The 12,008-nt window shown below is 37.0% G+C and overlaps 4 protein-coding genes across 4 annotated transcripts; 1 reads left to right on the top strand and 3 right to left on the bottom strand.

The window, feature by feature from the left end:
• LOC18768547 lies at positions 540 to 1,742 on the bottom strand. Its single transcript, XM_020570713.1, has 2 exons — positions 1,515 to 1,742; positions 540 to 1,154 (listed from the first exon to the last, which is right to left on the bottom strand). Exons 1-2 carry the CDS (start codon positions 1,568 to 1,570, stop codon positions 776 to 778), a joined length of 435 nt encoding a protein of 144 aa, XP_020426302.1. The 5' UTR covers positions 1,571 to 1,742; the 3' UTR covers positions 540 to 775.
• LOC18767159 lies at positions 3,141 to 4,668 on the bottom strand. Its single transcript, XM_007200476.2, has 4 exons — positions 4,242 to 4,668; positions 3,915 to 4,127; positions 3,629 to 3,796; positions 3,141 to 3,475 (listed from the first exon to the last, which is right to left on the bottom strand). The coding sequence occupies exons 1-4, from the start codon at positions 4,248 to 4,250 to the stop codon at positions 3,422 to 3,424; spliced, it is 444 nt and encodes a 147-aa protein (XP_007200538.1). The 5' UTR covers positions 4,251 to 4,668; the 3' UTR covers positions 3,141 to 3,421.
• LOC18768030 (putative lipid-transfer protein DIR1) lies at positions 8,513 to 9,088 on the top strand. The gene has a single exon (XM_007200056.2). It carries the CDS (start codon positions 8,568 to 8,570, stop codon positions 8,886 to 8,888), a length of 321 nt encoding a protein of 106 aa, XP_007200118.2. The 5' UTR covers positions 8,513 to 8,567; the 3' UTR covers positions 8,889 to 9,088.
• On the bottom strand, positions 10,421 to 11,808 carry LOC18768511 (uncharacterized protein At5g48480). Its single transcript, XM_007201750.2, has 2 exons — positions 11,403 to 11,808; positions 10,421 to 10,909 (listed from the first exon to the last, which is right to left on the bottom strand). Exons 1-2 carry the CDS (start codon positions 11,666 to 11,668, stop codon positions 10,669 to 10,671), a joined length of 507 nt encoding a protein of 168 aa, XP_007201812.1. The 5' UTR covers positions 11,669 to 11,808; the 3' UTR covers positions 10,421 to 10,668.

The raw sequence follows: 12,008 nt of genomic DNA, 5'->3' as shown, positions 1-12,008 counted from the left end.
TGATTTGCAAACCGCACCAAAAGCAGTAAAATCCTCCATCAAAACTATCCGGTTGGCAATGGAGATAACAAGTTCTTGAGGAAGATCCGACCAGTCACAGTCAGCCACCATTGTTTTCAGGTTAGAGGCCTTCATCTAAGTTTATCAATTTCCCTGCACAAGAGTTTGGCCGATTTATGTTTATATATGCTATATATATACTTTCCCACTGGCCACCACGCCATATCCTTGGTTCTTCTAGGGTTTATTTCTTAGGGCTTTTCTTCTTGGGGAGCCCGTGGGGTGCAGAAATGGGCCCACCCTCTCATACGACTGATGTTTATGTGCGTCCACCCGATTGAAAATGTGTCACATAATTCTTTTTTATTTTATAAAGCGATAACATAGGAAAGCATAACATGTCGTGTGGTATACCTCCATGAACAATTCATATGACAAGGTTGAAAAGAATATTTGTTTAATTACGAAAATATCATATGGATTATTCTGTTTCATGTTTCATGACCCTTGTTTTGTTTGATCATCATCTTCATCCAAATTTTGATCCTTTTGCTGAAAATATATCCATTAATGAAACTTAAAATGATGAAACACTCCTCTTAAGATTACAACTTTCAGAAACATGAAAATCCATTGAAATTGGAGACGCTGCTGATCATAAGAAGAAGGAGGGAAACAAAATACATGAAAAACTACTTGCAAAAGCTTCTAAAACTATTGTCCTTTACAAATTACAACAACTGGAGGAACCATAACTAAAACCTTACAGAACAGATTAATTAACTTGCTCAGCCATTGTGCAAGGAAGGTTTTCGTGGCAACTTCTTGCAGAGGCAGCCCTGCCGAATCTCGATAGCTTCGGCTGTTTCTCAACCACATCATGAAGACCATTCTTGGCATTGGCATTGAAGTTTGCTTTGCATTGCAGCTTTGATTTGCTACGACTGTCTTCTACCGACCACGCAACGCTGATCCGATGGAGGTGGCACCTAAACGACCCTGCGTGGTTGGTCGGAGCACATATGCAAGTCTTGTTGGGAGTGGCATTTTTAGCTGGTTTGCTTTCTGCCATGTTCTTCCTTGCAATCTTCTTTTGTACTGCCTTGGCTAATTCATCTTCTTCATGAGGCAGAGTACCCTTGGTTTTGTTAAGCCTAGTAATAGTAAATCATAAACATGACATGTGGGAATTGGGATTTATCCATGACAAGGATAACAAGTGTGCATAATTAGTAGACTAATTAACCTGTAAATCCACCCATAGATGGGATCATAAAAATTATCCAATTTCCCAAATTGGCTTCCAATCTTTAAAAATGACAACTTTCAAAATTTGAAAGCGATGCAGTTCTGATTGAATCTTTTCTTACACTAATCACAGAAACATAGCAAAATTTATTTATTTATTTATAATTTTTTTGGTCAGCACAGAACAGAGCAACTTAATTAACAGGTGGATGCAAGTACCCATCAAAATTAGAGAAATAAAAGACACAAAAATAGCAACAACATACCAAAGAGAGATGGATTTGGAGTCGTTGTTTTGCAAATTCTTCACCTCAGCCGGCATTGTTATTGCCTCAAATTGAATTGAATTTGGAAAGATCAAGACTTTTTCTTGAAAACCCAAGAAAGATTTCAAAGACGGATCTTACCAAAAATCCCTCAAGGATAAGATTTGTAGAAGACTAATGGCTGGGCCTTGTCATAGAGATGGGATTTCTGAATTGTATCAGAGGATTTGGATTGGGTTTCTGGAAAGAGCATGGAGAGAGTGTGTGCATGTGTGTGATGAGCCAATCAGAGAGCAACACGATCATGCATGCAAAGCAGAGAGACGTAACACATGTTTGCCTCACAAGGCTCTTCATTTGGAATATAGTGAAAATCCACATTGGCATGGTCCAATAGCAACTCTTTCAGAAATTAATTGGTTTGAAATATTTATAAAACTGTAAATAATATTAATATGGCCCACAAGATATGTCAATCTACTGGATTATGCTCTAATTGTTTATATCATATCACCCCTCCCTTGATTTCCCATTGCTGACAAAGATATGTCAACATAAACCTCCATGTTTAGAGCCGTTGGGTTGCTAAGATTTTGAACTAAAACAATGACATCTGCCTATCATATGTGTATGTTTAAGATTGTTGGGGTGGTTAATTAGTTAACCACAGGTTGACCAATACTATTTTTTCAAATGTAGTACCATAATTCTCTATATCGCCAACAAAACATAACGACATATTATCGATACATTTTCGACAATATCGATAATTTTTTGTTCTTTAATAATAAAAACAAGGCTACCTAATTGTCTCTGTTTTTCTTTTCACACATTCAGATGCAAGGTCTACTTTTATAATTTGAACAGTTAATCTTTTTTTCTCCATCCCCACATGCCTCCTACTTTAGAAAAGAAATAAAGCAACCATGATGAGAAGAAATCACGCCTACCTAATCTATTCATCTAAAACAAAATCACATATAAAATCTCTAGTCTCCATCAAATAATTTCATGACCATTTCAATTTCCCACACCTAAAGTTTATCCCAGTTACGTGTATTGGGTATCTTTTGTATCATCAATCACTGTTCTGGGTGGGTGTTATCTAGTGCCTCCTATTTTTCTTTTTCTTTTTCTTTTCTTTTCCTTTTCCTTTTATCATCAAAATGAAATATTCAATACCCCACATGTGATATACCTTTTCTCCTTTGCAAAAGTCTTTGCATCCAATCCAAACACACCCTTCACTCAACCCCTTTTTTTTTTTTATACATGAGATGGAATATTCAAATATTAAACCCCACATATCTGACCAAAACACAAATTAAACCCCACATAAAAAAAACCTTTTTTTTCCTTTTACAACCAGTTATAAAATTGAGTTGCAAGTTCCAACACTGTTCTCCTGCCTCCTTTCCTTTCACAATGAAATTTATACTAAATATTTCACACACAAATTTATACTAAATAATATGTATATTGCTTGTCTCATTCCCGATAAGGAGATACCTATCTTTTTTATACATCACAATTTGACACATATATAAAAATACTTCATCAAAAACACACTAAAAAAACACATATGTCACAATGCTAAGGTAAGAGCTCCTACATAGTAGAGAGATGTATTTTCTAAAGAGATATTTATATTAAATAATCGAAAAAAACAAAGTTAAAACTCCCAAATCCACTGCCGAGGAGAAAGACAAAATAATCCCTCAGTAGTTAACTAAATATGAACCCACCCTCTCCTGATACTCACATCACATGAGAGAGGAATTCTCAGACAATCCATATATATGTTCATAATATTAAGTTACAAACACTTTTACATAAACCGACGACTTTACTTTTTTTTTCGCTCTCATATATTCACTAACAAGTCTGATGTAAACTTGTTCATTGCTTCACGCAACACATGTTGGCAGCAAGCAGCTTGAAAAGAAGCCAAACCCTCTCTTCTGCAACCAAAAAGTTGAAGAGAAAAGAAAGATTTATTGTAAGTGAAGGTCAAAAAGAGGTTGGAACAAAAGTGGGCTGATAGGCAATTTGATTCAGAGGCACATGAAATTTTCTCAAAAGGGAAGAGACTTATTATAAATTTAGAGCTTTACCTTTCTGGTTTTAGCATAGAGAGTCTCTGGTGAGATTTTGTACAAGTCTTCATCCACAGGCTTTGGGGTAGGCCTGTGTCTGGGAGGAGGGCTTGGTGGCTCCTTCGCATCACTCACCACCCAACTTTGCTCTTTTGCTTCTTTCACATTTGACTGACGACTTTTGTTCTGCAATTTGTCACCAACAACATAAGATTTTATAATCAATGTGGCATTTTTGAAGCAAAATTTGGACTTGGAAAAACAAGTGGTGGATAAATAAAAAAGGGATGGATTTGAAGTTTACCCTTCTGCGAGGAACAACAATCATGGCAGGTGTGACGACGTCGTTCTCATACAAATCACCAGCAACATATAAATCACGATCCTCATCAGAGTAACTGGTGTAGCGCAGAAGCCCAGCTTGCGTAGCTGACTCAAAGCACTGAGTAAATGGGAGGTCTTGGTTCCAATCCCAGCTCCCAAAGGCTGGCACTTGGCTTCTCATCATCCTAAAGTCCTGAAATTTACAGAAACCCACAAGGTCAAATGAGATGATAATAAACAAGAAGAAGATCAAACCCCAGAAGGGTAATGAAATTTGCAAGTAGTGTAATGGGAAAACAGGGCTTACTTGATCCATTTGAGCTTAAAGTTCGCAACGTTGAAGAAACAGAAGATTTTTTACCTCAGAGCCTCAAAGGGTTTTCAAAATGCGTTGTCTTTCTCTGCCTCTTTCTCTTCTCTTCCTTTTCTTGGCTGTGAATGTAAGCGTGGGTTTATGATAACCTATTTAAAAGGAAAGATGGGAAGAGAGAGAGAGAGAGAGAGAGAGAGGGCAATAAAGTAGGGGTATGGGGATCCAAAGGCAGAGCAAAATACACAAGTAGTATAGGGCACTGGTAAAAAAAAGGAAAGTAAAGTGAACCCAATAGAGAGAATGGATAGATAACGAAGTTTCACAGGAGCAGACAGAGAGACAGAGAGGTAATGTATGAGAGGAATGGATGGTAAGCTTTTACCCTGTTTTGATTTCTTTTTAAATTCTGCCCTCTTTAACTTTTCTCAGGGCTTGCTTTGCTTTGCCTTGCCTAGTCTGTCTCTGCTCTCATCTGATGCATATTCCAAAGCCTGATAAAGGGTCTTTGCTTCTGTTTTTGGTTTTCACCTTTTTTTTTTCAATTGGGTTGATTTGTTTAATCCCATGCCAATAGGCTTTGGGCACTTTGGCTTTGCTTTGTGTTTTTTCAACCCCACACGCGTACCAGGGGTGAACTTGGTGCTCTGTGCCTTTCAACTTTGGTGCTCCAACCGAAGTCACCAAGGTTAAATCAAAAGCAAAGTAAAATGAATTTAAATATGTTTTTGGGTTTTTGGTTTTGATTTAAGACAAGTCAGTGGGTGTACATTTGTCAGTGTTCTGAGGTCAAACATTAAGCAGTGGCATCAGCATGTTGAAATTGCAGTCTTAAAGTTTCAAACTTGCAGATGCAGATGCAGAGGCAGACAAGCTGCCCAGGATAATGAATTTTATTGCAGCAAATAATAAGAAATCTATATAGCCTGGCCTAGCCTAGCCTTGGCCTAGCCTAGGGAACAGGCAAATATGAAACAGATGGAGGAGAGGGTGTGGCTTATTATAGGCTTTTCAACTCAAGTCTCTAAAAATTTTGGACTTTCATGCATTTGGTGGTATTTGCCTTTTGCTCTTTTGTTTTTAATATTTTTTAATATTTTTTTTGGGTTTGGAACTTGCAATTCCAATCTGTGACCTGATGGAAAAACAAAAGTCGGGAAACTTGTTCAGTTGGATTGAACCAATAATTATCATGGAGAATCTATATCTCCAACCTGGGTTACGTGCGTCGCAAGAATCACCACCACAAAATACAGATCAAAAGGGAGCTCTATGAATATGCCGAGGGCCCTCTCTCTAGATCCCTGTATCTTCGTGTCCTGAAGAAAGCGGTTTTTGCAGTGTTCCAGAAATGAAAAAATTATTCCCAGTCCCTTTCTTTTACTCCTTTTTCTTCATTATCATTCTCATTTGTTAATTGTGTGATTAGTCAGCCATGTTTGTATAATTGGGGTTTAAGAAGATACCACTACAAAAGACAACATTCTAATTGAATGTATTTATATAGAAGGCATTGATTAGGCAGGCCATCAAGTTGATGAGCTAATGTCTCATTACTGGTCTACTAATCATTAGCCAGTTGATCCAATTTGATTTTGGGGGAATCTGATTACTTCCAAGTTGTTTGTTGCTTTTGTTTTTCTTTGAAGAAAACCACTCACAAATCCACAAATCTACCTTATTCATTTATTTATAAATATGCGTCGAGTGAAAAATGACATTGACTTGTAGACTAGTAGTTTCATGATCGAACTCTTATGACACCTTAGTAGTTTTTGTGTGTTAAAAACCTCATCCTCTTATAGTTTACTATCGCTTGTATTTTTTATTTTTAAACTAACAGTGCTACACATTTTATATTATTTGTTGTTCTTTTTTCAAATTTCATTCACAACTTTAACAGCTAGATGCATTTTGTGCAAACTAGTTCATGCATTTATTCATCAAACCCACTTGAATTTGACCCATCATAACTGAAACCTCATCATTAAATGCATTTCCATCAAACTCTCGAACGTTAGATGCAATTTAATCCTAGCCTAACCTATTAAATTTTGTAGTTCAAATTTCTATGTACCCCACGACTCCTTCATGCTGAAGCGCTCTGTGTACTTTTTATTTTTTGGTCAAAGGGGATCTGTCTACTTTAAAGCTTCATGGTAATATGGTTCAACCCAAATAAATGCTGATTACACTTGAATGTTAAGGTATGACAAACACCGACGGATGACTCACTATTAGTTGATTGAACAACAACGATATTGTTTCTAACTAAATCATTTGTATAGTCCAATATGTGTGAGTTTTATTACAAAATGCATTGGTATTATTCGTAAGAGCACTTTCACCCACGGTGGCATGGTGCCATTGCCATGACAAAAGGCAAGGGCAAGTAAGGGCAGATACTATATACGTGAATAGTGATTGCCACCCATTGCCATGACAACCTAAGGACAATTACTATTCATATGAGATTAATTTGATTTATATGTATAATATTAATAAATAAAAATTGCTAGGTATGTATAAAAAAATATATCATAAATTTTTCAGAAATTTAAAAAAAAAAAAAGTTACTTTGATATTTTTCGATTTTTTTACTTGGACTAGACTGCTAAGATGAAAATGCTCTAATGGAGCCGCTCACTTATATATCAATTTTTCGGTGTGACATTTTACGTTCTTTAACATTCATGGTGTGAATCATTTAACTTTTCTATGATGGTTGTAGAGTTGCTTGACCTAGATTAGTATCTACTTAATCTTTGTTTGTCGAGTTTAACCCTTTCCCAAAAGAAAATGTTACATTTCGAAAATAAAAAAGTGCTAATTCCACTTCAGAAGAGAGAAATAGTCCACATTTTTATTACTGTAATTATCATTTTTTTTTTAAAGAGAGAGAAAATTGCAACTCAGTTTGCAGCTTGCAGAAGCAGAGGACAGAAAATTGCACTCAGTGGTTCGAACAGATGTTCGTTTGATGCACCAAGAAAGGGCCGAACGACTAAGACGGCCCAAAGATGGAACTAAAATAACTGAGAATGCATACCACTTAGGCCCAATTAGTGAAGTTTTTCAAAAGTTGTTTTCTTTATACTCAATTTCATTAGAAAAATTAGACTTTCGTCCTTAAATAAGATGATTTTCTGTTATGAAAGTTGGGTTTTAGCTTAAACTTTGATTATAGTCTTTTTAATTAGGTTTGAAAATATCTGTAAATACGAAATTGCAGGCACATTATGTACGTAGGTACATTGGTATACCTATTGATATACTCATTGATATCTATAATTTTGTACACATGCATATACTAGAATAGTGCTCAAGCGTTAAACAAGTTAGTATATGTTAATACAACGACAACTACTCGTTTGGGTCAACTCCACAGTTTAATGTCATGATAAGAACTCTTCATTATTTATTAAAATCTGAAATTATTTAGATATTTGATTATTGTCATGAACTTTCCCTTGTTTATTGAAGACTCTACATCTTTTTTTTAAAATTGGTAACTAATTAGATGAGTAAACACATTTCGTTTTGAGTGAATTTTTCCACGATAACTTCAAAAATGAAAGTTAACCCACACGAGTGGCCAATTACGGTATTAACTTATGTATATATATATGTATATATTCTAAATAATACACGTACCAACTAGCTCTTAGTTTAGTGGTATTTCTCTTTTCAATGTTAAAAGATGTCCTAAGTTCGAAACTTTAACTCTCGTTAATGAAAAAAGATTCTAAATAATATATGTAATCACAGAATTATTCAACATCAAAACTCAATTACCCAATCAACGAATTAATATAAAAAAATCAACCAGATTTTAAAGAAGGAAAAAACTCTTGTTTTCTGAAAGTTCGTTGAAGAGAGATGATCACACACATATGCTTTTCCAATCATGCTACTTCAAGACAACTCTCGATAGTTAAAATTTGAGTATATAATAAACTGCAACCATGCATAATTTCCAAGTTTCAGCCAACACAAATCCCAAAACAAAATACAAAAAGACAACCCTAATTATTCCTTTGCATATCTAAAAAATCCAATCACGAGCTCACTTAAACCAGTCTGTGTGCTCCCCCCAACCCACAGAAGACAACCCAAACCCCCAAAAAAAAAAAAAAAAAACCCTAAACTATATGGAAGACGAACCTCCCCGTGACTCAGAAAACAGCCAAAATTCTTTCACGGGCTTCAAATTTTGTGGCTCCTAAAACTCCTCACATTCTCTATAAATAAGAGACCCTGAAAGAGTGAGCTTTACACTTAACTTCTTTAAACCTAATTAATATTGGTAGTGATCTTAAGTTCATGATGGGTAGAAATTTCAAGTTGGTTTTTGTTTTGGTGGTGGCAATGGCTGTGTTGCTCGAAGGGTCGAGAGTGTTGGGTTTGTGCAATATGAGCGATGAAGGCTTAGCTTCTTGCAAGCCAGCGGTGGCAAAGGCAACACCAGAGAAGCCAAACCCAGATAAGCCAACTCCCGAGTGTTGTGAGGCTCTCAAAGGAGCTGACTTGAAATGCCTCTGTGGATATAAGAACTCGTTTCTTTTGCCTTCTTTGGGCATCGACCCTGCCCTTGCCATGGCTCTTCCTGCTAAGTGCAACCTCACCCCTCCTGCCGATTGCTAGGAGCTAAGCTAATCATCCACATCAAATATTTGTTTTCAATCTTTTGTGTGTGTGTGTGTGTGTGTGTTCGTGTTGTGCTGTGGTTTAAGCTTATCTGTATCTTTTTCTTCTTCTTTTTTAAATTGTAATTGGTTTGTCTAATGAATTCTATATTTTGTTTAAGAAAATGAATGTGAAGTGTGGAAGCAACACGCCTATCCTTAAGATCATGGAGAATGGATCATGACCGACATAACTAGGGCACTTGTTGTTATTGATACTCTCTATACTTTATACTTTAGGGTATAGACGGGCAATGCACCTGCTGGTTATGTCAAACTCTTTCTCGGCCTATGGGAATGAATGAGAAAGTTTTGGCTTTAAACTATGACCATACCGTAGTTTCTATTTAAGCATGACCTGATTGATCACCTTTAGGTTGTGGGCCATTTGGGTTATAAAAGGAATGAAAAAACCTAACTGCGGATAAGGTTCAATTCAAGCCCATATGGGCTCCATTAGGAAATGCAGGGGCTCTTATTTGGCAGATAATATAGACTGCTATATCATGTGCCACATGTGTCGATATTTATAAATGAATAAATAAGTTGGCGTACGTAACGTTATTGTTCGGATAAAGAATTTTGCAAATTACAGACAACATAAAGGTAAAAGCCTGGACTTTAGAGCTCTGTCTTAATACGCACTAACCTAAATGAGATGTCGACCAAACACATTATGACTAAAAATAAATTTATAATATAGGTGACCAGAATTTATAAAGTACCAACTACCCCAATTTTTAATTGATAATTATTACCAACATAATGTTAATAATATTATAATTTCACGTCCCTTTAGTCCAACATACTTTCAATTTTTACCAGTATACTATCAATTTACCAAAGAAAAAATTATTAGACAAGGGATTGGCCTCACGACTTACGAGACTCCGAACAGGAATGGCTTCCAGCCATACCAATGCTCATTTGCTACATGTTCCGATTTCCCAAGCCTCTCTCTCTGGGACCACCACTGGTACTCACTCTTATCCAACCGCCATGCCCAACCAAATTTTTCAATCCCTCCTGGAAACACACACTACTCTAGCTCTACACAAAAAATTATAAAAATACCTAATGTTGTATTCTAGAGACACGTGGCAAACGACACAATGGTTGCCGTACGACCAGCATGAAGGTCGTCGTCTAGCCACAGCCCCACCCAACTTCCTTTTCTCTGAAAACAGTACTAACCCTAAGTGAATGCGACAGAGTCTTCGTCCTTCCTTTCTCATTCGCCAAACGACGTATTGAATAATCGAGTACAATAATATTACGACAAAGCTAACCAATACAATATCCACAGAAGATCAATGGAAATGTCACAACTACCCCTATCCCTGTCAACGGCGTAATAACTGCAAAGACCTACCCACCCACGAACTCAGCCATTACAATGAACAGTCAGTCACTAAACAAGAAAATGGAAAATGAAGCATGATCATATTTAGCATAAACTAAATTAATATTTAAAATAAAATAAAAAACAAATTAGCAGTCATAAGATAATACTGATCATATCATATTTCCTTTGTTCAAAATAACCCGAGACCATGATTAATTGTTCAAAATATTGAAGGCAAGCTACGCTACGCCTAGGATCAGCCTAAACCTAACAGCTAAAGGGTCCACATTTCTCCAGATAAAAGGGTCCCACAACTTGATTAAACCAAACAAAAAACCAAAAGATTACACCAGAACCGTGGATCTTCATGAGATTGGGTCAACTTCAGATCAGATCAGACGGTTATGGGAGCTTCCGACTCAGCTGCGGCCTTCTTGGCAACCGGGCTGGTGAAGAACCAGAGAAAGCCGAAAGGGTCCCTGACCTTCCCCACAGGCTGGTCCGGGTCAGAGAAAACGCCAGTTGTTATCTCTCCCTCAGAGACAGCTCCGGCCAGCACCGCCTTGGCTACAGCAGCTCCGATGTCAGGCGTCTCAAGCCAGAGAGCAATGGCACCAGAACCCACAACATTCACGCTGTTTGAACAAAAATAAATTATTATACATCTTAAAATCTGGAAATAAAATATCTCGGCTAAAACTCAAAACCAAAATTCCATCAAAGCACCACAGTCGACTTGAGCTAAAATCAAGAACTAGAGTATAAATAGTTAGATCTATCATTTTAGCTAATTTTTGCAGACCACAAGTAGGTTACAACAACTCATACAGAAGAAAAATAGCGTCTCAATGTTATTTGATAAATATTTTAAGAATGCTGAAGATAAAATATAACAGCAAATAAAAATGAAAACACAAGTAGAAATACTAGCAAATATTATTTAAAACTTAGAGAAAATTAAAAGAAAATAACATAAAAATACAAAAATAGAACACAATGAAATAGTATGTGTTAACTCATTTAAATGCTATTTCAGCTTATCATATCATGTGGATCTAAAAGGATCTAATACTACAGCACAAGTATTTCAAACATAGCGTAAAGTTAGTGAGGGAAAGCGAGACTTACGGCTCGCCGGAGTCTTCAGTGTTGTCAGAGACGAGAAATGTGGAGGAGCCGAGTTTGAGCTGAGCAGAGAGGATAAACGGGCGCTCTTGCTCCGCCTTACGCTTGGGGTGAGTTGAGCGCTCGAGCTCCACAGCACCGAAAGCAGCCTTGTAGAACTTAACAGCGTCGTCGGCCTTGGGAACCACCAGCTGAGTCAGCACAGCCTTGATCTCAACAGCTGGCGCAATCTTCTCTCCTTCTCCGTTCTGGACGTCTTGCTGTGCCATTGAAGCTCAGAGAGTGAAAAAGCAAAAGCTGAGACGAAAAGGACAGAGAAAACCCTAACCCTAGGAGAGAAGAAGACGAAGACGAAGATCAGAGAGAAGAATGGATGAAAATGAAAAAGGCGTGGGGTCTGGGTATGGCGTGGGGTAGGTAATTTATAGAAGCGGGGAAGCGCAAGCGTTGGGGTGAGGATACATCGGGTATTAAACAATTGTTCGGGAACGACGTTACCCTTGAATTTGGAGGTAAATTACGGATTTTTACCCCTTGGCGTGTCGCGTATTAAAAAGGATTTGCATTTTTGGTTTTACGTGTGTTTGGACCGTCGGATTAGGATATCGA

This window comes from Prunus persica, chromosome G8, assembly GCF_000346465.2.
Source record: "Prunus persica cultivar Lovell chromosome G8, Prunus_persica_NCBIv2, whole genome shotgun sequence".
Taxonomy (NCBI): Eukaryota; Viridiplantae; Streptophyta; class Magnoliopsida; order Rosales; family Rosaceae; genus Prunus; species Prunus persica.
The sequence above is the reverse complement of the archived record's forward strand: the minus strand, read 5'-3'. Positions and strand labels throughout refer to the sequence as shown.